This window comes from Phyllopteryx taeniolatus, chromosome 12 (genome assembly GCF_024500385.1).
Source record: "Phyllopteryx taeniolatus isolate TA_2022b chromosome 12, UOR_Ptae_1.2, whole genome shotgun sequence".
Classification (NCBI taxonomy): Eukaryota; Metazoa; Chordata; class Actinopteri; order Syngnathiformes; family Syngnathidae; genus Phyllopteryx; species Phyllopteryx taeniolatus.
In genome coordinates this window covers 7,944,530-7,971,609 of record NC_084513.1, presented here as the reverse complement: position 1 = coordinate 7,971,609, position 27,080 = coordinate 7,944,530, and the positions used below count along the sequence as shown (strand labels likewise).

Here is a 27,080-nt window from a genome sequence, read left to right as displayed (position 1 = left end):
CATTCCAAAACTTCCACATTTCTCCACCGATTCCAATGTGAAAATGTTTGTTAACTTCCACTTCTCCAATATTTCCACATTTTCACAAAAAAAACATTCAAACAAATAAATTCAAATAAAATGAACAAAATGAGACATTGAACAAATCTAAGTTGTGTTTTAAGTCATTTTACTGTTTTAAGTCATTTTACTGTCACACTTTCAAATATATTCACCTCATTCCAGAACACAAAGGTACACCCATTCAAACAGACTCCAAAATTCTCTTCAGCTTCTCAAGTCTCTTTCTTGGTTACCAGTGTGTAAAATTGTGATGCAACCAACCTACGTATCTTTTTTTATTCTTACCTCCCCTTATCAAATGACAAATAAACCTCTCATTTTAAAAAGTATTTACATTAGATTGCAAAACAACAGCTTGGAAACCAAACCTTATTTTAAAAAATACAAAATAATAAAAAAACATAAACCAGAACAGCAGAAAGAGAAATAGTCCTCAGATTTGTGACGCAACAATTCCAGTGTGTTGCGATAGTAACATCAACCCAGGTCATGCTCTGAATTCAAATAAAGCTACGGTAACAGCTTCAGAGGCCTCGCAGCATAGCAGTGGAGCTTGCTCTGGAAGTAGCAGTTGGAGTGTTAGAGTTTCCCCCCCCTGCTTTGACTCTTCAGGCCTTGTAACGAGAGCTTGTACCTTGTGACGAAAAGAAGAGATGTATTAATATCTGGCATAAGGGCCAATTATAAATGATGTTTGATGTAATGGTAAGGGGGGGGAAACATTTAGATGTCATAGGCAAAAAAGCTTTACAATTTAGCATCACCCATCCGTCTAGGACACCTGCTTCGGATGGGAAACCATTTGGAGGAAATTTCCCTTGTAGGAGATCGTCAAAGTACGAGCCCTGAAATTATCCCAAAATGGCTGCTACAAACCAAATTACCAACTTCCTTTTCAATATCAGACACAGGTCCTTGAAACATTTTCATGCGTTTTGTCATGGTAGACATGTTCACCCACTTTCATGTTGATCAGGGAAACTAGTGTCAGGGGCAGATTTTTTATTTTTATTTTTTGTTCTACTGTCTGTCTGTGTCAGATACTTGCTTCCAATTGGGGCTCTTTTGGCCAAAATGGCTGCTTCAAACCAAATTGGGCAACCTCGTGATCAATTTCGGGCATGGGTCCTTGAGACTTTTTTTCTGCATCCTGTTATGATAGACATGTCCACCCAATTTTAAGTTGGTCAGTGAAACTGGTATCTGGGACTGATATTTTTCCCAACTTTAACAAAATACGAGGCCTGGAATTTGCCCAAAATAGTTGCTTCAAACCAAAATCACAGACTGCCTGTGCAATTTCTAAGCACTTTTATGATACACGTTTACCTAATCTGGTGTGGATCAGTGAAACTGGTGTCAAGGGCAACTTTTTTTCAACTCTACCAGGGGGCACTACGAAGTCATGTCTGACCCCTACCATACATACATTTTCACCAGGATACATATGTTTGCAAAAACTGCTGAGTTTTCAGGAATGTTGAGGCTCCCAAAATGGCAATTCCAATCGCTAACAAAAGTCAATTCACTTATCAAAGGTATGTAGAAGAAAGCATCCCATACCAGTCTTTGACACCTTTGACTAGATCTTGTTCGGCAAGACTGATCAGCACCTGCGGACAGAAAACATGTAAAGCATTTAATGCACTATTCTTACATAACTGACTCAAACTGAACAATATTTGTGTTTGGCAATGTCTCCATTACATGCGTCCCATGGACATATCTGCACACTCACTGACAAATATGTGAAGTCTTTCTTCCACGAGTAAAAATGTTTTTATTGTCTTTTAGGGGATGCGAGCCTATTTCACCCCCCCCCCCCCTCCAAGCAGAAGCCACTCGCTTCGTTGCAACCCCCTAGGTTCGGCCCAGGTCGTCATGGTAAAGAAAGATGTACTCCACATTAGATCGCACCCTCAAAACAGGCTAATTTCATCAAGACAGTGGAAAGCGTTATATATTTGTTGCTCCTTAGGGGATTTTGACAATATCATGTCACAGACACGTTACCCCCTGGGAACTGTTTAAAATTGTGAACAAAATGTATAAAATGTCTCCTTTGTATGTAATGCAAGGTCTGTCTGTTACTGCCGTTGTATGTGTGCGCACCGTGCCAATGTCCTTCCTTTCCCGCATGTGGAACATCTTGTTGTTTTTCACCGCCACGTCCAATGTGCGTGTTAGGGCCTCTTCGAGGGACACGTCGAACTCAAACCTGGGGCCAAAGAAGTTGGATAGGAAGAGTACACACACATACACAGGAACACACACATACAGGAACACAGACGCACATATACACACACAAAGACATGGAACAAATATACATAGACACAAACCCACACAGACAGAAATACATACGCGCACACAAACAAACATGCCGACAGACTCACACACAAACACGTATACAAATGCACACAGAAACACGTTAACACACAAACACATGCACACAAAAAACACACACACAGAAACACTCAGACACATACGGACACACACGCACGCACATGCGCACACACATACACGTACACACAGTCAGAGCTCACAATATAGAAACTCATACTAGTCCATAACCAAAGAAGAACGGATGAAAGTCAGTCTGAGATCGTACTTCTCATCAAAGACGGGATTGACGGTCCTCTTCTTGACGTGGGTTCTCTTGCGGTGTCTCCACGTTTGATCCGGGAGCAAATACAGCCGCACATAAGCGTCCGTTCCATTTTCACTGCAGGGAAAGATGTCCCTGTGGACGGCACGGTAGTACGATATGTGACAAGCTGTGGCGATAAAAGTTGGTCGTCTTGTTCGACATCACAGCGATAGTTTATACACTCCTTTCACTGACTTGTTTACATACAGTATTGTATTTATTAGTACCCCAGAGAGGAAAATAGGATTTAATGCATGATATGAACCAAATTATGTCCAAGTGTGATGTGTTTGTTTGTTTTGGGGAGGTTAGGGGACATACAATACCTGCAGGAGTTGACCAAAATGACAAGTTTGTTCCTCAGAGTGGCGTAGCGCAGAGTCAGGTTGATCTCACCCAATGAACCACGATGTTTAAGGATGACCCTATGGAACATGAAAAACTCTTACATCAGGAGGAGGGTGGGGGGGGGGGGGGGAAGTGTCTGTGGACAGATGTCACGATTAATTTCGGAATTTTGTTGTTAAAAATGTAGAGAAATCTGTCAATTTGGGACATTTTTAGAATATGACAAAGCATAGTGTGAATATCCTGATTGTGCAGAATATTTGGACGTTGGAAAAATGACATTCTAATGACTCCATTAATTTAGGAATTTTTAATTTACAACCCCAATTCCAATGAAGGTAGGACATTGTGTTAAACATAAAAACAGAATACAATGATTTGCAAATCATGTTCGACCTATATTTAATTGAATACACTACAAAGACAAGATATGTAATGATATGTAAAAACTGATAAACTTTATTGTTTTTAGCAAATAATCATTAACTTAGAATTTTATGGCTGCAACACGTTCCAAAAAAGCTGGGACAGGGTTATGTTTACCACTGTGTTACATCACCTTTTCTTTTAAAAACATTCAATAAATGTTTGGGAACTGAGGACACTAATTGTTGAAGGTTTGTAGGTGGAACTCTTTCCAATTCTTGCTTGATGTACAGCTTCAAAAAAATATATCATAAATCACCCCTTTTTTTTGCCCCTAGCGCCTGTTTCACTGATTGACACAAAAATAGGATGACCATGTCGATCATAACGGGATGCACAAAAAAGTCTCAAGGACCCATGCCTAAAATTTAACTAAGTTGGACATTTTGGTCTGGAGCACAGTCATTTTGGACAATTCCACTTGTACTTCGGCAAACTCCTACTAGAGAATTCCCCCAAATGAGCTCCAGTCAGAAGCAACTATCCTAATGCGCCACACACTTTCAATGGGAGACAGGTCTGGACATGATTTGCAAATCATTGTATTCTGTTTAACACAACGTCCCAACTTCATTAGAGTTGGGGTTCATATGGAAAATTTGGAATTTGGCAGAAAAAAGTGGAGCTTTTTTTTTTTAATGGAAATGGTTGTTTATCTGTAATTTGACCTGCTCCAAGTTTATTTCCTTGTTATGGGTCAATGTGATTCACTTTTAGTTTGTTTCTTTGTTATGGGTGAGAGTGACCCATTTTTTGTTTGCTTCTTTTGTCTGGGCCAATTTGACCCACAGTTTGTTTCTTTAGTACACCAGAAATGTTCATGAGGTCAATGTGTCTGTTAGGTTTTTCTTTGGTATGGGTTAGTGTGACCCCTTTTTGGTTCGTGTATTCTGTATTGGTTAATGTGACCCACTCTTAGCTTGTTTGTTTGGTATGGGTGAGAGTGACCCATTTTTTTATTTTCTTCTTTAGTATGGGTCAATGTGACCCACAATTTGTTGCTTTAGTATACAACAAATGTTCATGAGGTCAACGTGACCTGCTGTTAGCTTTATCTTTGGTATGGGTCAGTGTAACCCATTGTCAGTTTGTTTCCTTGGGACACCAGAATGTTCATGGCTCAATATGACCCACTGTTAGATTGTTTCTTTGATATACCAGAAATTTCCATGGGTCAATGTGACCCGCTGTTATCTTGTTTCTTTGGTATGGGTCAGTGTGACCCATTTTTGGTTTGTTTCTTTGGTACGGGTCAATGTGACCTGCTGTTAGTTTCTTTGGTTCTGGTTAATATGAGGCGCTCTTAGTTTTTTTTTCACTGGTACACCAGAAACCTTCATGGGTCAATGTGACCTACTTTGTTTCTTTGGTATGTGTCAATGTGACCTGCTGTGAGTTTCTTTGGTACACCAGAAATGTTCATGGGGCAACGTGCACTACACTTAGTTTGTTTCTTTAGTACGGGTTAATGTGACCTGATGTTAGTGTCTTTGGTTTTGATTAATGTGAGCCGCTCTTAGTTTGTTTCATTGGTACACCAGAAACCTTCATGGGTCAAAATGACCTACTCTTTGTTTCTTTGGTATGGGTCAATGTGACCTGGTGTTAGATTTTTTTTTTCTCTATTGCACCAGAAAGGTTCATGCATCAATGTGACCCGCTGTGAGTTAGTTTCTTTGGTACACCAGAAATGTTCACGGGTCAGTGTGACCCACTCTTTGTTTTTTTTCTTCGGTATGCGTCAATGTGACCCGCTTTGAGTTTCTCTGGTACAGCATAAATGTTCACACACACCAAGAACTCACTCTGGATATGAAGTGCCATCTGCCAGATCGAAGCGTGACGATGCCAAAGCATTCTCCGACAGGAGGCTGTGGGAGTCATAGCGCCGCATGCTCATCGTAGCCGGGGACGAACTCAAGGCCTCCGAAGCCAGATAAGAACCTCGCCGGTGAGTCGAGTAGTCCTCAGGAAGGATTGTCCGGGGGTTGCCCGGATTGGCTGCGGACGAGACTCGACCAGCGGGACTCGTGTTTGAAGAAAGTGCTGATGAGGAGGATACACTCATGTTGCTATGTGGTATTTGTTGCTCCCCTTGAGGTGGGACGATGGGCTTTGGTGGTGGCTGTTCAATAGTAAGAATCTGTTGGGAATGGAGTTCGGAGGTTAATAAATTCTCAAAATCAACACCCATTTTCTTGTCATGAATTTAAAGGTGGTGTATTATGGAAAATTTACTTTTTAATTGCTCGTATACAAATAGATAGGCCTTTTTAGAGTATCTCCCCACCCATCAAGTGAAAAACTAAAACAACCAGTCAATCTTTTTTTTTTTGTCAATTTGTGCAAATGGTTCGGTAAGACAGACCTGAAGAATTTTGATTACAGTTGACGGGTTCCAAATTAGGGTTTCAAGCCTCCAATATAGGTTTCAAACTGGGGTTTGGTTTTCAGGTCAGGGTTTCTGGCTAGAGGTTTTGTTTTAAACTAGGATTAGGGTGTCAGATTAGGGGTTCAAAGCCTTGGTTGGAGTTTTAAAATTAGAATTTGGGTTCCAGGTAAGGGTTTCAAGCATGGGTGAGGGTTAGGGGTTTTAACTCAGGGTAGCTGCAGCTTTCAAGACAGCTGTTATTCGACCCTTACTAGAAAGACCCAACCTTGATCTTGATGAGTCTTTGCAATTATAGGCCCGTGTCAAATCCCCCATTTACTTTGAAAATTCTTGAAAAAAATCCTAGCACATCTTAATGATCACATGAGCAATCTATTTGAAGTTTTTCAGTCTGTATTCAGGACAGACCACTCTCCTGAAACAGCCCTTGGAAAGGTGACAAATGATCTTTTACTAGCTATGGACTGCAACACCTCATCAATACTATTATTACTCGACCTCAGCACTGCCTTTGATAGCGTCGATCGTAACATACTACTAGATTGCCTCAAAACGTGTATCGGTATTACAGGCTCAGCACTTTCTTGGTTTAGATTTTCTCTCACAGAGAGGACGCACTATGTAATCCATGGTAATGTGACCACTGTGTATTATAATGGCACTTGCGGAGTCCCGCAGGGATCGGTACTTGGCCCTTTGTTCAGTATTTATATGCTCCCGCTTGGAGATATCATACGCAAATATAAGATTAGCTTTCACTGTTATGCGGACAATACCAACTATAAGTGCTATTAAAACTAACCCACACGATTGCTGTAATTGCATGTCTCATTGATATTAAACTAACTTTTTGCTTTTTAACCTTGAGAAACCTCATCTTTGTATTATTGGCTCTGTGAGAGATGGGCGCTTGTTTAAGGACACCACTTTGGGTTTTGATAAAAGTACCCAAAGTGACTGGGCAAAAGAATATCAGCATTATATTTGACTCAACTCTCTCTCCTTTCAAATGCACATTAAGAATGTTACCAAAACTGCATTTTTTTCCATCTCCGCAATATTGCTATGACACGGCCCATCCTATCCGCTAGTGATGCAGAGATCATAGACCATCCATTTGTTCCGCCTCGACTATTGTAATGTGCTGCTCTGTGATCTTCCCATGTCTAGTATTAAAAGCCTGCAGTTAGTGCAAAACACTGCAGCAAGACTTTTGACAAGGATGAGAACGTTTGATCATATAACGCAGATACTAGCCAACTTGCATTGGCTCCCGGTCCACCTGAGATGCAATTTTAAGGTTTTGTTACTTAATCATAAAACATTACATTGCTTAGCACCCTCCTATCTCAGTGACTTAGTGGTACTGCATGTTCCATCCTAAAACCTACTGTACATTCACAACATGCTGGTCTTTTGGTGATTCAGAGAGCCAGAAAGAAGTTTGCAGGTTGTTCGGGTTCCAGTAGTCTGGAATGCCCTACCTGCAGATATTAGACCTGCTACCTCAATAGAAATGTTTAGATCTCGACTTAAGCCTTAGTTTTACACTTTGGCATTCAGTTAAAACCCACGCAGGCCTGTTTTACTGCCGCTTCTCCTCGCTCTTCCCCCTTCCTCTCCTGCTCTGAGAGGAGGCTCGTTGACTATGACCAAATCTGAAGCTGTTGCTGTATGGGTTCTGCACCAACCATCTGGGAGAAGATCTGAGGTGGACCACTTCCCCATAGGCGTTGCTGTGGAGGATTCTGCTCTGAACGACTGGGCCAGCCTGGTCATCCTGAAAGGAGGATCCATCCATCTGTGGTACCTTCTCAAGCAACATGCTTCAATCAACCTTTGAGGATCAAGTCAACTCCTGACAAGTCCAAGTCTGCTTTGTGAAAATGTCTTTCTTCTGTCTCTCCTTTTTTACACCCTAACCCAACTGGTCAAGGGAGACAGCCACCCCACACTGAGTCTTGGGTCTACTTGAGGTTTCTTTCCAGGATGAAGTTTTTCCTTGCCTCCGTCACTTAGTACTTGCTCAAGTGGGGTTCAGTTGGTCTTTTAATGAGAAAGGGGTGTTGTCTTCGACATGGTCCATGTCCAAAGGGACCTGAGACAACTTTTGTTGTGCTTTGGCACTATTTAAATCAAATTGAATTGAGTTGAATAAATGTTCACGGCTCCATGTGACCCGGTGTAAGTTTGTTTCTTTGGTAAATGAGAAATGTTCATGGGTCTGTTAGTTAGTTTCTCTGGTACAGTGTGCTCAGTTTGTGCTCTCTACCCACCCTGAGCGTAGCCTTGAGTTTGATCTGGCTGTTCACTCCCGACTGCTCGAGCAGGAAGCGCTGGTCTAGCATCATGTTGGAAACATTGATGAAGCGACTGATAGGCAAGCGGAGAATGCCAAGCTGCGACTTCTTCTCGTTTTCTTTCACCTGCCACCAGAAATCACCATCATACTCCTCATTGTGTTGGACCGGAATCATAACGATGCATTATTTTTTAAATTCAGTCTTTAAAAGTGCCCAACCTGAACAATGAGCTGCTGTGTTTTGACGTCATGCACGAAGAAAGTGAAGCCTTCTTCCCACACGGGGTCTTTATTGGAGAACACAACCTGAGGAGGGATTGAAATTCATCATGCGGTAGGTGTCTTACAAATTGGCGACATTCGCTTAGCTTGGCATGTGCTTCAGCCATGTAGTTTGATTTAAACAATTTCACATGGCTTGTAAATTTTGTGTCTTAAAGAAACAACATCAGTTATCTGATTTAAACTATTTCATTATTATTATTGTTTTGTATTATGAATGTCTATGCTGAATTAAATAAATTTAATTACATTAAAAATATTACAAAAATGCAATTAGCATATTGTAAGGCATACCTTGCTTTTCTGAACATCGTCACTGATGGACAGTGCCACAAAGGAGCTCGGGCCTGCAGACTTCCTCGTGAGCTGAAAATGAAGTCAATCCATCAGGATGTATGCAAAAACTAAAATTATTATTTATTTTGGTTATTATTCAGATTTTTACAACCTATTTTTCATTCAAACGGCTGTACATAATAATTTTGAATACTGAATTTTGAGTAATAAAAAAAAAAATCAGTCAATCACATTGAATATTGTGTAAAAAAAAAAAATTTTTTTTTTTATAATAAAAGAATACCACACCCAGCCAACAAAGGATATTCATAATCATTTGGATCAGGGTGAACTTTTCTTCAAGTCTACTGTGGTGAAGTGAATCAAGTATGCTTTTAACAGTGCTTTCTATGAATGTCCAGCAGGCGGCAGTATCAATGACGGGGCCACTGAGGCGCTGAGATTTATCAGCTTTGAGGGAAATAAGAATTATGTCTTCTATGGTTTGTTTTGTTTTTGTGGTGAGGGACTAATAAAAAATAAAATAAAACAATTCTTGCCTGAATTATTAAGAAATATTTTTCTTTGAAATGCATAGTAAAACTCAAAGGTTAAGGAGGTAGTCTAGCCAACCGTAAATATGATAGACATGCAGTTGAAAGACAGGAATTACAAGCTGCTGCTGTGACATATCAGAAGCACTAAAGAGAAGACATAACTTGCATGAGTGACATTAGACAGGGATTAAAATGGGCATAAACACTTACCCGACCTTCTCTCCCATGCTTCTTTTTATGATGGTGCTCAATCTCACTGAGGTCTTTCTGCGAATATACAGTCACACCATTGTTCATTGGAAATGTGATTTATAGTACAGTAAACCCACACATACTGTATTCTTGGGGGTAAGGACTGAGCCCTGCCACGAATAGCAAAAAAATAAATAAATAAATAAATAAAAAAAGAGTGAACAATGACGCCCTTTAAAAAATGTTTATAGTTGCCAATATTAATAGTTGAAACCCTGAATACATCCCATACGATTTTAAAAACACTTTAATATCATATCAAAATTGCTTATGCATCTGAAGTCTCCAATAATGCCACAAAAAAGTTATTTATTTCGTTACCAGTCACTTTTTTTGGAAAAACGGTTATTAGAGGGGTTGGGAAAGTCACTAAATTGGCAACCATAAGTAGCCCTCACTTTATCGCAATGCCCTAAATCAGCCCTCCGTAGTTACTATAACAGAAGCCGTTCTCTGCATTTGCATGAGACAAAACCGACCACCCAAAACTGAGCTATGATGGTTTTATTGAGAAAAAAATGCACAGGAAGTGCACGTGTACATGCACATGCTGCGAAGGCTCTCTGTAACTTCCAGTAACAACCCAGGCTAAACTTAGCTCCCTGACATACAAAGGTCAGTCGAGATGTATCACTTTAACAGACTTCCTTGATACCAATTACTACTTTTAGAGCTTTGGCGCCATCTTACAGCATTATAGAAAGAGAACAAAACATGCAAATTGGTGAGAAAAAAAACTTAAATAGGTACATTTTCCAAGAGCAAAACGCAAAAGGTAGGGGTTCACTGTACAATGTTTCCCAACAATGATGAAGCCATGGCACATATTTTATAGTACTAAAAACCTCACGGCAGAAAAATAACACAAAGAGTATGCAGTACATTCAGAAATAATTATCTTGTCTCAATTTACACACAACTGTACGTTAACTGTACCTTCTGCCATCTAGTGGAAGGGCATTTAATTATTCTGCCTGTCACTGTATGTCGCTGGCATAGATAGATGAACAAAGATACGTTATTTGTAATAAATAATAGTTTTTGGACCAATTAGGGGAAATTGGATAATTTTTTGTCACAGCATTAGTGGTGGGCAACCACTGGTGTAGTAAATGTCACATTAGATACAGGTTACTCACAGGCAGGTTGGAGGCATTGTCCAGATACACAGCGAGCATGGCACAGGCATAGCCCTCAGAAGACTGGAAGAGACAGAGAAAATTTATTAATGTCTACAGATACCGGCCCAGGAATTAATGCCATTGAACATCATGGAATATGACTACGTAATATTATTATCGCAACACAATTTGGCTAATTTTAATAATAGCGTCACAAAACAAATTGCTTGAATTTTTGCTGGTCTACCCTACGTAGCCCTATCACAACACTCTAGCTCCACTCTCAGTCGTCATGGTAACGAAAGCCGTACTCTTCATTTGCATGAGACATACTGTAACAAATACCCCAAACGAGAGTGATTTCGACACACTGCATGGTTTTATGATCTGCAAATAAATACATTTTTTTTATAACATGTTTTTTACATTTTAATACAAATTAAAAAAATAATAAAAAAGAAAAGTATCTTTCATTTTTTGAACTTATTTTCAAGATTGACTAGACTTTAAAATGACTCAATTTCATCTGCAAGATTGGTTCATTCAACATTTATTTCTAACACGCAATAGTAAAGAAATACATAAACATTTTCTATATAATCTTTCCCAATATTGATAACAGAAGTACATGTCACTCTCGGAATCAATGAAAAATGAACAATATACAGTAATCCTCATAGTGACAGGTCAGTTGTATTATACAATATTAAGCTTTCAGGTGCTTTCACCTAAAAGCTTCGCTGAGGAAATGTGGAATTGAAACCACGCATTGGGAGAAATAAGGAAGCGTGTGCAAAGCAGGCATGGTTAATCTCCAAACCAGGATAGACCGTACTGCTGAGGAACACCGACTCTGTTGACACATCACGTCAGCTGACGCACCTTTAACCACAGCAGAAATCACTTTCAGTGTCAACGGCAATGCAGGTCACGAATTGGCCTCTACAGCTATCTAAGAACTCACAACTCCTAGAAGCTGGAACGTACTAGTAACCCTCAACATACTTCTTCTACTCTACTTCTACCATTAAGCTTTGGGGGGTACCACAGAAATTGAACCGGGACGTGTTATTTTTCATTTTTATCTGTCTCATCAAGCTCATCACAAGTATTGTTGAGCAACATTATAGTAGCTTCATACCTGCTTCAACAAAGTGGAGTCACTTTGTAGTGAAAGCCAGTGAAGCTTCAGATGCACTTCTCCACTCTGGACCCCCTCCAGAGGAAACCACTAGCACGGAAGACAGAGAAATACAACACTAAGTTGAAGAAAGACTACTCGACTAAATTCTAATGATTAATCAAAGCACAAGAGAGTGAAACCTCACCTGATCCATTTCTTTCTCCTTCTTCACTTCTCCCAGATCTAGGTGATACCTTAAAAGAGAAAGCACATAAACATAACATGATAAAGAGCTTTTAGTAAAAGGACTGAGGCAGTTCCCTTCGGGACATACCATTTACTCTATGTGTCAGATTCTTCTTACCTTCCAATGAAGTCATCTTTGTCTGTGTCTTCATCAAAAATCTCCACTTCCAGCTCTTGTCCAGGTGCCTCATGGACAACAAACTGCATGCGCGCACGCACACACACACACACACTCACACACACACACACACACACACACGCACACATGCACACACACACACACACACGCACACACGTTCCATGTATTACATTTAAATTAATACTGCAACTGTGTGTAATACAATACCATTCAAAAGCTTGGGGTCACCCAAACAATGTTCAGATTGTTTAAATGAAAGCACTGTTGAAATGCGCCGTGAGCGACGCTGATGGCTGGAGTTGAACTTCAGTGGCTTTTCTCCATCCTGTTTGTCATTCACTCCATGAACACCATCATCTTTCCTCACAATCGCGATACACACGTTCTACGATCTACCGCGACAAAAAAAATCTGTTCATACCATACATATACATACTCAGTTCAAGTGTGAACTGCCTAAACGTGTCCATCTAATCACACACAAGCTGGACCAGACCCTCTTTCACACCTGCCCATTGAAAAATGTACCAAAAAATTATTTACTGTATCGGTGGCAGTAAACCGTTAATTCCATTTGACAAACATAAAGGTCCATGGCAGTAAATGAGTTAACTAGTTGTATGTTCACCTTTTATATCCACTGTATATACTATATACATGTGCGTGTGTGTATGTACTCTACATACAGTGCGGTGAAAAAGTATTGGCCCCCTTTTCAAATTATTATATATTCGCATAGTTTCATAGTTTCAATCAAGACATACAATACAATTTAAAAACTGCATTTTATGTGTACTTGGGTTATCTTTGTCTGATATTTACATTTGTTTGATGATCTTAAAAATAAAAGTGGGCAAACTATGCAAAAAAAATACTTATTTGCAATATGGTACTAGTGCATGAAGCAACATTCCTCTCGTACCTCATAGACTTCACTCCATCTGGGGTACAGATTCTCTTTGATGGTCTTGCTCTTGACGTTCCGGTCGCCGACGCGGAGGGTGGCATAGGGGTCCGACTTGCCCTTCACCAAGCCCAGCATGTACGTGTCCTTAGCCACCAGGTCTCGTGCCTCCAGTAAGTGGACTCTTACCACTCCCTGAAAAGAAAATCGGCTGTCAAAACAGCATTGTACTACACACTTAAAATACACCTGAAATGGTTGGCGACATCTCTGACGTACACGCGGCAGGGGAAACCTCATCTGGTCCACTTTGACTTGGTCAATGAGCGGAAAGCACATGCGGTTGGGCAACACCATGAGGGAGGCGATAATGTCCATGATGGTCTCCTCAGACAGAGAACTAAAGGTAGACAGAAGAGTGATTGACGTTGTGAAAGACACAACGGATAAATGCTGAAGAGTCCAAAATCAGAACGCACCTGAAGGCGGGGCTGTCTAAAATGTTGATCATGCCAGTCCAGTTGATTTCAAGGGTCTGAAAGATTATGAGGGGGTTTCATTGTGTATTAGCGATGGGAAATATGGCCTTCAAAGTAAAATCTCAGATCTTTTATTTTTTTTTTTTTACAAAAATTCCATTGGTTCTCCTTTGATTATAGAAAAAGCAAATGACAATGACATTAATCCAAACAAATTTTGGTCTTTGTTTTTGCAGTTGTTTTACTTCTGGGATTTGCTTTTCATCATTCTGATACCAAACAAGTTTTACAAATCTGTTTTTCCCCCAAGCATTAAAAACTAGCATCAACTTGCCCAGAAATAATGGTAATACAGTATAGAATTTTATTTACTGGATGGCCAAGATGGCGCCTAATCATGTGGTCGCCTCGTTTATGTGCTCTCTAGTATTGTTATAGTATGTTTTTCGTTCGTCTGTGGAGACGACTCACTTACACAAGGGAAGAATTGCTAAACATTAGGGAGTCTACCCCAGACTTTCTTTCACCAACTTTCGCAAGTCCGCTCAGTTTTTTCCCTGACTTACTTACCGGAGCGGGGGCCGCGGTCTACAGAGCATTGGAGGCGAAGGCATCGTAGAGGGAAACGAGACGGAATCCAGGTCAAGCTCCGTAAGAGAGGCTTCCGAATGCCGCTCCCGTCGATTCACCTCGCGAATCTACGCTCCCTACCCAACAAAATGGACGAGCTTCATCTTCTCACAAAGACCAGTAAAGACTTCGGACGTTCCGCGACCCTGTGCTTCACGGAGGCATGGTTTTCTGAACGCGTCCCTCATTTCGCACGTTGAACAACAACAAGTCGTGGTACACTGCCAAACTGCCAGGCTAAAGAGGATGCGTATCGAAGTGGGGATAGAGCCCTGTATAATCGCAGTAGAAACCAGGTGACTAAAGAAATTAACATCGCAAAGATGAATGATGCAGTAAAGCTAGAAAAACAGTTTACCGCTAATGACTATAAATGAGCCAGACGTGGATTACAATCGCTAACCAATTCCAAGCGACCATCCCACCAAGCAGAGAACAATAAAGGACTAGCTGACGACTTGAACACCTTCTACTGCAGATTTGAAAACGACACTTTGACAACGTGAATTCGCGAGGATCCTGTTCGTGGACTTCAGCTCTGCGTTCAACACCATCATCCCCAAACTCCTTCAAGCTTCTCCAGCTCAGCATCTCGCCTGCCATCTGCCAGTGGATTTACAGCTTCCTGACGGGCAGGACACAGCAGGTGAGGCTGGAGGAAACCACCTCATCTCCACACATCATCAGCACCGGGGAAACCCAAGGACGTATCCTCTCTCCTCTTCTCTTCTCTCGCGACACGAAGGACTGCACCTCAACACACCCGGCTGTCAAACTCCTGAAGTTTGCAGACGACACCAGAGTCATCGGCCTCATCAAAGAGGGTGACGACTCTGCATATAGACAGGAAGTGGAGCAGCTGAACCTGTGGTGTGGCCGACACAACCTGGAGCTGAACACGCTCAAGACTGTAGAGATGATTGTGGACTTCAGGAGGCATCCTTTACCACAGCTGCCCCTCGCGCTGTCCATCTGCTCTGTGTCATCCGTCAAGACCTTCAAGTTCCTGGGAATTACAGACTCTCATGACCCGAAGTGGGAGACCAACATCAACTCCATCCTGAAAATGGCCCAGAAGAGGATCTGTATTTCTGAGGAAGCACAGCATGCCACAGGAGCTGTTGAGGCAGTTCTACATAGCAGTCATCAAATCAGTCCTGTGTTCATCCATCACTGTCTGGTTTGGTGCTGCCACAAAAAAGGACAAACTCAAACTGAAACGAACAATCAAAACTGATGAAAATATTGTCAGTAACCCCCAATCTTCCCTTGCACGCTGGCAGAACTGAGACAAGAGCATACAAAATCCTCTTGGACTCGCCACATCCTGGTCACCACCTCTTCCAGCTCCTTCCCTCAGGTAGGCACTATCGAACAATGCAAACTAGAACTAGCAGACATTCCAACAGCTTCTTCCCTCTTGCCATTAGCTTCTTAAACAGTTAACTTACAATTCCATTATAACATCCTGACAATTTCGTCTCTAACTACCGGAGACAAGTTCCTTGTGTGTCTTTGACATACTTGGCAAATTAAGACGATTCTGATTCTGATAATGTGAAAATTATGGAACGCTGTTACCACCAGTAGAAAAAACATTTGAAAAGTAACATTTTTAAAAAGTAATAATAATGAGATACTAAGTAATAATTATGACATGCTAAGGTATCTCGTAATTATGACTTAGTATCTCATAGTTTTGACTTAATATCTCATTGTTATGACTTAAGTATCTCATCATCAGGACTTTTTTTTTTACTTTTACTTTTTTTAATACCAGAAACGGGCTTCTACAGAAATTATGTCAGATCCTGAATGTAAACACAATTCTTAAGTTAACAAAAACATTTAAATAATGTAATGTCATAAAACGATATTGACGAGTGGAAACACATTGTACCTAATTGTACCTTGGGTCAAAAATGGATAAATCACTGCTTTCACAATATATTCGTATTATTATTTACTGTTATAACTCAGCCTCCTTTCTTGTCATATGCAAAACAATGTAAAATGATTCTATCCAGGAATTAAACTTTTTTTTTTTTTTAAATAATAGCTAATTTGGCAACCCTGACTGTACTTTGTAACCTAGTTCCCCTTTGCCCGCAGCCGTGTTGTTAGTGCACTTCAGCAGGGACACGAGTTGAACTACAGAAGGCAGGAAAAAAAAGATTTAAAACAAATCTTGACAAATAAACTTGAATTATTCGCCCAAGCCAAATGTGAATCATAACACACTAGAAATTCTCACACTGATGACAGAGTGGACTCACCGGGCGACGAATGAAAAAGAAGGTGACTCCTCCCACTAGTGGCACTTCTCCAACGAGAGGCTCCAGAATCACCCTGATCATCCCCCGCAGCTGGAACATTCAAGACACTTGCATTAGTATGTAAAATTTACTTTTTTAATTGCTTGTACAAAAATAGTCTCAAAGACCCAGCAGTATATGGGGCGAGTTGCACGAGACAGAGCCTTCCCCTCAAAACAGCCTAATTTCAACGAGACAAAACTTGTAACTTTTCTATAGTTCTTGATTCTTGGGGTATTTAGACGAAAACTGATACACTGGAGTTGTTTAAAAAGTGTGAAAGGTAACCATAATATCTCTTTTACCCATTCCTACCGCCATTGAATGCATATACTTCATTTATATTTGATGATCTTAAGAAGGAGCAATTATCTCATATAGATAAACGCAAGGAAATAGCATACAGACCAATACTGCAGGAAAGGGGTTCTCAAATGTTTGGGTCACAAGGAAAAAAAAATAATTCAAAGGACTGCCTCATAATCCAAACTCATTTAAATATAACTACCCCTAAATTCCTTACGAATTAAATAGTTGACTATTTAGATTATTTATTTATTTATTTATTTTAAACATCAGAAAGTTACAGTGATGAATTCATATTTTGGAGAGAAAAAAAAAGTTTAAATGTTATGAGAATAAAGTTGAAAAAGAATGACATTTAAAGAGGGAAGAAAGTCATAATTAGCAAGTGAATTTCAAAAATATAACTATTCTCCATGTGTAGGTATGTACGTTTATTACCCTAACACCATACCTGCCAACATCAATTAACTTGTCACAATATACATTAAAAAAATATCAATGTGGTTGCTGAAAATTTAGTTTTTTTCTTTATGTCTGAGTAGATTCTCAGTCAACCAGGTCATGGTAATCCGTAAAGGTTGAATCAAGGTAACTGGACTCTTCTTGTTTTTAATTTTTTGTGGGGAGTTTTCTTGTTTTCCAAAAACATTGAAAAAATGACCAAGGCAATTATGCTATTTGGCTAATGACATGGTACGAGATCATTTATTGCAAATTATTTTGCTGATCCCCAAGGCACTGCTCACAGATTTCTAGTTTGAGAACCACTGCTACTGTATGGGTAAAGATGCACTACATACAGCAGTCAATTTTAATGCAAGGCGAGTGAAAATACAATGGTCTTTATCATACTGCATCCATAGATGTACTGACTTTTAGTCCTTTGACACCAGCTGTGATGGCCGACTTCAGCTCTGCATCAATGTCCACGTCGCCTTCATAACTGCAAAGTAAAACAGGTCAGAAACATCGCAGTCTATGAGGCGGGAAATGTGCCAAACCAACTTGATGGTCAGGTCCAGGACCACCTCCCTGTGATCCACCTCATGGGTGTACGCTTTTATTCCAACGATCCTCAGAGGCTGGAATTAGGAAGATGCACAAATTAATCAGGTTACTGACAGTTGTGTCGAAGCACTTTTTCACACTTCTCTGTTAAGTCCTAGTTCTTTTAATAACTCATTTTAAAATGAATTTTCTTTCAATAACAACGACAACCTTTAGTTTTAGTGTCTTCATACAAAAAAACTAATCTTCATCCGTCCATCCATGTCCTTATTGTCCATTAGTGATGATGGTGTCCTCTTTTCATTTTATATATTAAGTCAACTTTTCTTATTTATTTTCAAATTGTGTCTCTTGTAACAGCACTTTAACAAGACACTCATCCTCTTTTTGGATTATGTCTTGTGATAAATTCCCTAAGTATCTTACATGTTTTGGGTATCTCACATCCTATTACTGGTATATTTTTGCAAAGTTCCAGTTTAGATGCACTTTGGCCAAACTTTGTCTGAATCCCAATGCTAAGTGGAGACATGCCGCTTTCAGATCAATTCGATGTGGATATTTTCAACAGGGAAGAGGTTTCCAACCGGCAAAAGTTGAGTGTTTAACTCATTCACTGACAGCCCTGCCAGTTAACATGGATATTTGACTTCTTCAGCCATCATTAAAAGGGTTTATTTTTTGTGCAAAAGAGATCTACCGACTCTTGCGGTTATGATGGCACTTAAAGGCAAAAAAAAAAAAAAAGACAAAAAATTTTCCGGAGGGTTTTTAAACACAATATTTATTCCTACTTTTATACATCGAAGGTCCTCACAGGATTATAGTTATTACAAAAAGTGCAATGTTTTGTGGGCATGTCAATTACTCTGTACTGATTACTGTATGTTGAAGTGATAATCTCGAGTCAGCCCGCAGTTTCTGTCGCTTACGGCCCCCCATGATGACGCTGCTTCACTCCACTCTGTGCACAGTCATTTCTCAATGCCTATGCTATGTATTTAATCATCTCTTTTATTGTAACTACTTTTACTCACAAGTGTTGGGTGTCGCAGGGTCTCAGAGACTGCGGGTGGGTAGGAGGCTAGTGTTTGCTTCTTTTATCATTTGCCTTGTGAAGCACTTTGTGTTGCTTTTTAAGTATGAAAGGTGCTATACAAATAAAGGTTTGACTGATGTGATTGATTAGTCTTTGTATGTCGAGGAGGGGCTAAGATTAGCCTGAGTTGTTAGTCGAAGTTATGGAGAGTCTTTGCCACATGTGCATGTACAGTGGACGCCCACATATTCGCGGTTCGACACCTGCGGATTCAGAGGTTTTTTTTTCCAATTTAAACAAAATAATCATTTGTAAATTTGGGGGGGACCAGCCCCCGTTTTTCGTGGAAACGCTTGGCAATATTTCCCTGCTTATTCAAGAATTGTTTAGGTTTAAAATAACAAGTTCGAAATTTTTTTTTTTTTCTCCCCAATGCAATTGTACTGGGTGTCAACTATCCACAGATTTTCGCTATTCGCAGTTGGCCCCGGTCCCTATCCACAGCAAATACCAAAGGTCCACTGTACACACTCACTTCAGGTGCATTTTTTGAAAAACAAATCATCTGAAAGCCTTATTTTTTTAAAGAGAGATGTTATGAGTTTGAAATTATATTAAACAATATCATTTTAGTATATTTCAAGTTTACACTATTAATATAAGCAATGCAGCCCTATGGGGGGCACAAGTCAGTGCAAACTGTAGGCCGGTCCCAAGCCCGGATAAATGCAGAGGGTTGCGTCAGGAAGGGCATCCGGCTTAAAACCTTGCCAAACAAATATGAGCGTTCATCCAAAGAATTCCATACCGAATCGGTCGTGGCCCGGGTTAACAACGTCCGCCACCGGCGCCGTCAACCTGCAGGGCGCTGTTGGAAATTCAGCTACTGTGGGTCGAAGTCGAAGTCAAAGAAGAAGAAGAAGAAGAAGAAGAAGAAGAGGTGGAAAGCGGGTTCTTCGGCAGAAAGAGAAGAGGAAAACACAGAGCCTAGAACTGAATGTGGGGACTTTGAATGTTGGGACTATGACAGAAAAATCTCGGGAGTTGGTTGACATGACGATTAGGAGAAAGGTTGATATATTCTGTGTCCAGGAGACCAGGTGGAAAGGCAGTAAGGCTAGAAGTTTAGGGGCAGGGTTTAAATTATTTTACCATGGTGTAGATGGGAAGAGAAATGGAGTCGGGGTTATTTTAAAAGAAGAGTTGGCTAAGAATGTCTTGGAGGTGAAAAGAGTATCAGATCGAGTGATGAGGCTGAAATTTGAAATTGAGGGTGTTATGTGTAATGTGATTAGTGGCTATGCCCCACAGGTAGGATGTGACCTAGAGGTGAAAGAGAAATTCTGGAAGGAGCTAGATGATGTAGTTCTGAGCATCCCAGACAGAGAGAGAGTCGTAATTGGTGCAGATTGTAATGGACATGTTGGTGAAGGTAATAGGGGTGATGAAGAAGTGATGGGTAAGTACGGTATCCAGGAAAGGAACTTGGAGGGACAGATGGTGGTAGACTTTGGAACAAGGATGCAAATGGCTGTAGTGAACACTTTTTTCCAGAAGAGGCACGAACATAGGGTGACCTACAAGAGCGGAGGTAGAAGCACACAGGTGGATTACATCTTGTGCAGACGATGTAATCTGAAGGAGGTTACCAACTGTAAGGTAGTGGTAGGGGAGAGTGTGGCTAGACAGCATAGGATGGTGGTGTGTAAGATGACTCTGGTGGTGGGGAGGAAAATTAGGAAGACAAAGGCAGAGAAGAGAACCATGTGGTGGAAGCTGAGACAGGACGAGTGTTGTGCAGCTTTTCGGTAAGAGGTGATACAGGCTCTCGGTGGACGGGAAGAGCTTCCAGAAGACTGGACCACTGCAGCCAAGGTGATCAGAGAAGCAGGCAGGAGAGTACTTGGTGTATCTTCTGGCAGGAAAGGAGAGAAGGAGACTTGGTGGTGGAACCTCACAGTACAGGAAATCATACAAGGAAAACGGTTAGCTAAGAAGAAGTGGGACACTGAGAGGACCGAGGAGAGGCGAAAGGAATACATTGAGATGCGACACAGGGCAAAGGTAGAGGTGGCAAAGGCAAAACAAGAGGCATATGATGACATGTATGGCAGGTTGGACACTAAAGAAGGAGAAAAGGATCTAAACAGGCTGGCCAGACAGAGGGATAGAGATGGGAAGGATGTGCAGCAGGTTAGGGTGATTAAGGATAGAGATGGAAATATGTTGACTGGTGCCAGCAGTGTGCTAGGTAGATGGAAAGAATACTTCGAGGAGTTGATAAATGAGGAAAATGATAGAGAAGGGAGAGTAGAAGAGGCAAGTGTGGTGGACCAGGAAGTGGCAATGATTAGTAAGGGGGAAGTTAGAAAGGCATTAAAGAGAATGAAAAATGGAAAGGCAGTTGGTCCTGATGACATTCCTGTGGAGGTATGGAAGCATCTAGGAGAGGTGGCTGTGGAGTTTTTGACCAGCTTGTTCAATAGAATTCTAGTGCGTGAGAAGATGCCTGAGGAATGGAGGAAAAGTGTACTGGTGCCCATTTTTAAGAACAAAGATGATGTGCAGAGCTGTGGCAACTATAGAGGAATAAAGTTGATGAGCCACACAATGAAGTTATGGGAAAGAGTAGTGGAGGCTAGACTCAGGACAGAAGTGAGTATTTGCGAGCAACACTATGGTTTCATGCCTAGAAAGAGTACCACAGATGCATTATTTGCCTTGAGGATGTTGATGGAAAAGTACAGAGAAGGTCAGAAGGAGCTACATTGTTTCTTTGTAGATCTAGAGAAAGCCTATGACAGAGTACCCAGAGAGGAACTGTGGTACTGCATGCGGAAGTCTGGAGTGGCAGAGAAGTATGTTAGAATAATACAGGACATGTACGAGGGCAGCAGAACAGCGGTGAGGTGTGCTGTCGGTGTGACAGAGGAATTTAAGGTGGACGTGGGACTGCATCAGGGATCAGCCCTGAGCCCCTTCCTTTTTGCAGTGGTGATGGATAGGCTGACAGATGAGGTTAGACTGGAATCCCCGTGGACCATGATGTTTGCAGATGACATTGTGATCTGCAGTGAAAGCAGGGAGCAGCTGGAGGAACAATTAGAAAGATGGAGGCATGCACTGGAAAGAAGAGGAATGAAGATTAGCCGAAGTAAAACAGAATATATGTGCATGAATGAGAGGGCTGGTGGGGGAAGAATGAGGCTACAGGGAGAAGAGATGGCAAGGGTAGAGGACTTTAAATACTTGGGGTCAACCGTCCAGAGCAATGGTGAGTGTGGTCAGGAAGTGAAGAAACGGGTCCAAGCAGGTTGGAACGGGTGGAGGAAGGTGTCAGGTGTGTTATGTGACAGAAGAGTCTCTGCTAGGATGAAGGGCAAAGTTTATAAAACAGTGGTGAGGCCAGCCATGATGTATGGATTAGAGACAGTGGCACTGAAGAGAAAACAGGAAGCAGAGCTGGAGGTGGCGGAAATGAAGATGTTGAGGTTCGCTCTCGGAGTGACCAGGTTGGATAAAATTAGAAATGAGCTCATCAGAGGGACATAAAAAGGTTCGATGTTTTGGAGACAAAGTTAGAGAGAGCAGACTTCAATGGTTTGGACACGTCCAGAGGAGAGAGAGTGAGTATATTGGTAGAAGGATGATGAGGATGGAGCTGCCAGGCAAGAGAGCTAGAGGAAGACCAAAGAGAAGGTTGATGGATGTCGTGAGGGAAGACATGATGGCAGTTGGTGTTCGAGAGGAGGATGCAGGAGATAGGCTCTCATGGAAAAGGATGACGCGCTGTGGCGACCCCTAACGGGACAAGCCGAAAGGAAAAGAAGACACTATTAATATAAGCAATTATAAAAAAATTTAAGGGGGCATCAATTGTCCAGATTTCCGCTATTCTTTGTTGGGATTTGATCCCTAACCCCCTACGAATGGCAAGGTTTTGTTGTAGTTAGTTTTTTGTTACTTGCATGTAAATGTACAGACTACTAAAAGGAAGTAAGAACTCACGATATGTCCAAAGTGGATCTTGGTGAAAGTGAACGTCTTTAGCTCAGAGCTGGACTGTCTGACGGCAGTCTGTATGTTTTCCCGAAGAAGTTTCTCCATGAACATCCCAAAGAAAGGCCACGCCTGCTCCAACACCTTTGACAACGGACAAGATCAGAATTTTTTTACAAAGACTGCAAAAATGGCTTCAAATGATCTTAAGTGGCAGACGCCAAAACTTCAGTCTTTGTCTTTGAGAAAGGCTAAACGTGTGTTTTTGATACCGTACCTTGTTAACCCACTCGACTTTCTCCACATCGTTGAATTGGATCTTTAGAAAATACAAAAAACAAAACAAAAAACATGACAGTTAAGTCAAAAGTGTTTTCTCCCAAACAGTGTGAATCATTGAACCTGACTGAGGCATGCAGGAAGAATAATGTGGTCATATTCAAACTGATTGGTGTGTCTTTAATTAGCAATCCGCCATTCATGTTTGAAAAGGCCTTATCTGGGAAATTAAAGGAGAATTTTGATTATCCCTTTTTGTTTATACAAATAAAGTAGTTGGGTCTGTGGAGTGGCTGTCCACCCAACAGGTGTGACTAATTTACACAATCCCATTTCCACACCGAGTTTCTCTCCCGGTGACTGGTATACAAGGCTGGGTGAAGATCTGCCATTTTTAAGCTACTAGAGGGAAGCAGTATTATGTCAAAGCCAAACGGTAAGAAGGGATGTTCAGCAAAGTTGACGACATGGCGTCGGCGAATATTTTTTTTCCATCAATATGTCCACTGCATGCGCCTAATGCACTGATCCACTAAATGTATTGACAAGGTATAAATCTGCAACTTGATGAAGTCCTGCCTGCACAAGTGAAAATACAATCCAATCTCTATGGGCACTCACTTTATGTGTATGTATGTGTGTGTGTGTGTGTCTGTGTGTGTGTGTGTGTGTGTGTGTGTGTGTGTATGTGTGTGTGTAGGGGGGGTCCCGTTAATTTGCAATCTGGACGCGGAAGGCTGAATATGTCCTGCTCTGGAGGAATGCAATAACACCACAAAAGGTTGCTGGATTAGATGCTTTTTTGAAAAATGGTCATTAGAGGGGCCGGAAAAGTCACAATACTGAGTAGCGCTTACTTTGTCACAACCCCCTTGTGCCGCCCACGGTCGTCATTGTAACGAAAACAACCCCCTCAAAACAAAGTGATTTCAACTGGTGGTGTTACAGTACGAGTTACATATGCTGTAATTCTTTCTCCTGTGTATTTTGACCGAAGAATGTCGGACCTTCTATTTAGAAACCAGGCACCTATTTTAAATAATTTTTTAAAATGCAGTTTCCCATAATACAAAAATGTGATTTGCAAATCAGAGCTTGATAATGAAAGCATTTGTTAATCGATTTCATTTTTAAATTTGACTTGAAATCAACACATAAGGGCACATCAATATTAATTACCGCTTACCGTAGTTGTTGTTTTTGTTTTATTTTGTTCCATATGAAAGCTTTGAACGCTAACATACAGTTATAATGGAATCCATGGCACCTGCTTGACTTTCACAAAACATCTTTAGTGAGTTTAGAACAGACAAACATGCATATTCAGGGAGTTTCTACTTGTGAGTGGGTGTGGTGCAAGTGCTTCACACTTGTTGAGGATCAACCCAAGTCAGGTATGTCGTGCAAATACATTGCTTAACATAAAACAACTTCAGTAAATATTTTAAATTGAACATCATTTCTTTCGAAAAAAAAAAAGATTATATAGACCAGTGATCCCACCAATGTGTTGGAGGAAATGATCCAATTACAATGTCATGCAATTGGTCTAATGACTACGTATAATGTATATTTGTTCATCTATCTATGCCAGTGGTGTATAGTGACGGGCAGAACTACTGAATGGTTTGACAGTAGATGCCAGAAGGCACATAACTAACCTGGGCATGCACTTTTAAAGCATTTTTCTTTCGTGGCGTGTCAGGAGATTTTTCTGATAATGTGGAATATGTACTTTGGCTCAATAAACTAAAGGGTTTAATATACTAATTTAAAGACGATGTAGTGTATGAAAGCTTGACTGCAGAAAATTGCTGCATTTTCCAGATCTGTGCACGCCCACTGCAGTTTGTAGCTAAAACAGCAAAAGAATGAACTCTTTTTGGAGAGATTGGTCATCTTTTTACGTACCCACGATGCCATCTGCAGGGACTTCTTCAGCTCCGTGCTCACCACTTGCGTCTCGTTGTCCACAAAGTCGATGGCTGTCCCGATTCGGGAGTGCTTCCACTGACGGTTCTTCTTCCACCAGGTGACTATGAGCATACACAGCAGCAGCCAGCTCACGCTCAGGCCCAGGTAGCCCGTGAGGTAGACGGGGTAGAAGAGCACGACGCCGCGGACGAAGTACATAAAAAACTCTGTCAGGATGCGGTTGACGTTGGACGGGGTGAGTTTCTCCGAGCTACCGCCGCCGAGGGACATGTCGTCGCCGAGTTCGAGTCCCTCCACCGGGGCGGGGGCGCTGCTTGCGGAAGCCATTTGGGTGGTTTCGACACCCCGCCGGGCTCCGTGGTTCTGAGAGCTGTAAAAGCTCGGTCGCGCAGACACCGAGACACTTCCGCGTCGGGTAGGCGGAGAAACACCTGAGCGCATTTGGGCAAGGGTGGGGCCCCATTGCACCTACAGTACTACCTCTAGGGGCCACACTCAAAGCAAGGAGGACCGTGGACTCCCCAGGGGAAAAAAATAAAAAATCTCAAACTTGGACGATGGATAAGCAAAGATATATTTTATTCAATACGTAATTGACATATAAAATAACAAAACAACAAAACCAACACCGAAAGCAAACAAAAACAAAGGAGCCTATACATTTGGTTAGCTTGCTTTAATATGTTCATACAAGTCAAGAATATGTGTGAATGTCACACTCAACATTAGAGCTCTGTATGGAATTACAAATGAACAGCCATTTTAGTTGTACTATTGATTCTGTTTATTCCTTCGCATATTGTCAATTTCATACATGTCAATTTGTGAATCACAAACCTCTTTTTTTTCTCAGTATTTTAAAAGGACATTTAACTACACTTACAATATCAGTGCCTGCCGAAATAAGGACGAATAGATGTGTGAAATGTAAATTGGACATATAAAATGTAGTATATTTTTTCCCTTCTTTTTTCCTTCTTTTCTTGGTCTCGTGTAAATCCATCTTTCAACTTGGTGTGTGTTCTTATTTTGTAGTATAGTATTAGTAACCCCCCCAATAAGTGAAAATCCACGATATATCCTGTAAAAATAACCTATTTACAGTAAATAAACCCAAGGCATGTTTTTATAGCACTTACAGCACTTTTGTAAGGTCTTTAAACACACTTTTAAAACAATACAAACACATTTAAAAACAATATATTGAGAGAGCAAGAGAAATGAACAACACAAAAATATTGTAACTGTAATTACAAATCTGAAGTATAGCGGCACAGCGATATCGCATGGGCTTTACTGAAATGAATGTGAATCGTTCTTTCTATTTTAAACACAAATTAGTACCAGTTTGACTGACGAAGCTGATAGCAAACTTGAGACTGGTATAATTGGCAACACATGCTTTATTCTGCTAAAAGCACAAATGGTAACATGTGGCTACATTCACTTGGTTTGTGTAAACAAATTCAAACAGATATTGTTATGTCTCAGCTAGTTTATGAGTTTGTTTTCTGTTTAATTAATGTTAGCTGATGTACAGTAAACTTTTCGGATGCGTCGTGAGACTGGACAAAGTCCAGTCAGACACATCCCCACTCACCATTGTCAAGTTTTTCGTTTCATCCTCTTGTTGGCTTTTTTTTTTCTTTTTGCAAATTGTCTAGTCACGAGTTGACTTTGTGTGAAATCTGGGTCTGTTAAATTAAACATAAATCTAATATACTCAACTTATTTTCTTGTATGAATGGCAACCGATGGTGCAATAAACGGTGGGCACCGTTTATTATACCCTCTGCCAGCATAGATGAACAAAAAAAGTAATTGTAATTAATAAATAATAATTTTCAGACAAATTAAGTGAAATTGGATAATTCCCACCACCACGGACGATCTCTCACAGCACACTAGTCTGCCAACGCAAACACATCCTTGTTGGAAATGAAGTTTAATCCATTGACTCACAGGGCAGATTTGCCACATCTAATATGGCAGACGCATTGACCTACCACAGC

General features: G+C 40.9%; 1 protein-coding gene across 2 annotated transcripts; it reads right to left on the bottom strand.

Moving 5' to 3' along the window:
• Window positions 1-152: 152 nt before the first annotated feature.
• Window positions 153-25,524, bottom strand: esyt3 (extended synaptotagmin-like protein 3). 2 transcript variants are annotated; one of them, XM_061792477.1, is made up of 23 exons: window positions 25,045-25,524; window positions 23,132-23,173; window positions 22,864-22,998; window positions 17,814-17,890; window positions 17,682-17,751; window positions 16,464-16,553; window positions 13,558-13,613; window positions 13,358-13,478; window positions 13,097-13,273; window positions 12,154-12,236; window positions 11,995-12,043; window positions 11,808-11,897; window positions 10,685-10,747; window positions 9,504-9,560; window positions 8,755-8,826; window positions 8,398-8,484; window positions 8,153-8,302; window positions 5,290-5,627; window positions 3,037-3,135; window positions 2,672-2,803; window positions 2,176-2,281; window positions 1,627-1,676; window positions 153-697 (listed from the first exon to the last, which is right to left on the bottom strand). In XM_061792477.1, the coding sequence occupies exons 1-23, from the start codon at window positions 25,507-25,509 to the stop codon at window positions 643-645; spliced, it is 2,664 nt and encodes an 887-aa protein (XP_061648461.1). In that variant the 5' UTR covers window positions 25,510-25,524; the 3' UTR covers window positions 153-642. The 2 variants fall into 2 exon arrangements, with proteins under 2 accessions (XP_061648461.1, XP_061648462.1); XM_061792478.1 differs by lacking the exons at window positions 13,358-13,478; window positions 13,558-13,613.
• Window positions 25,525-27,080: the final 1,556 nt, after the last annotated feature.

Coding starts and splice junctions, on each gene's coding strand:
- esyt3 (XM_061792477.1), bottom strand. CDS start 25,509: ATGCGCTCAGGTGTTTCTCCGCCTACCCGACGCGGAAGTGTCTCGGTG. Junction 23,174..25,044: donor CCCTGCAGATGGCATCGTGG/GTACGTAAAAAG, acceptor TATTTTCTAAAG/ATCCAATTCAACGATGTGGA. Junction 16,554..17,681: donor CTGGTGTCAAAGGACTAAAA/GTCAGTACATCT, acceptor TGAATGTTCCAG/CTGCGGGGGATGATCAGGGT.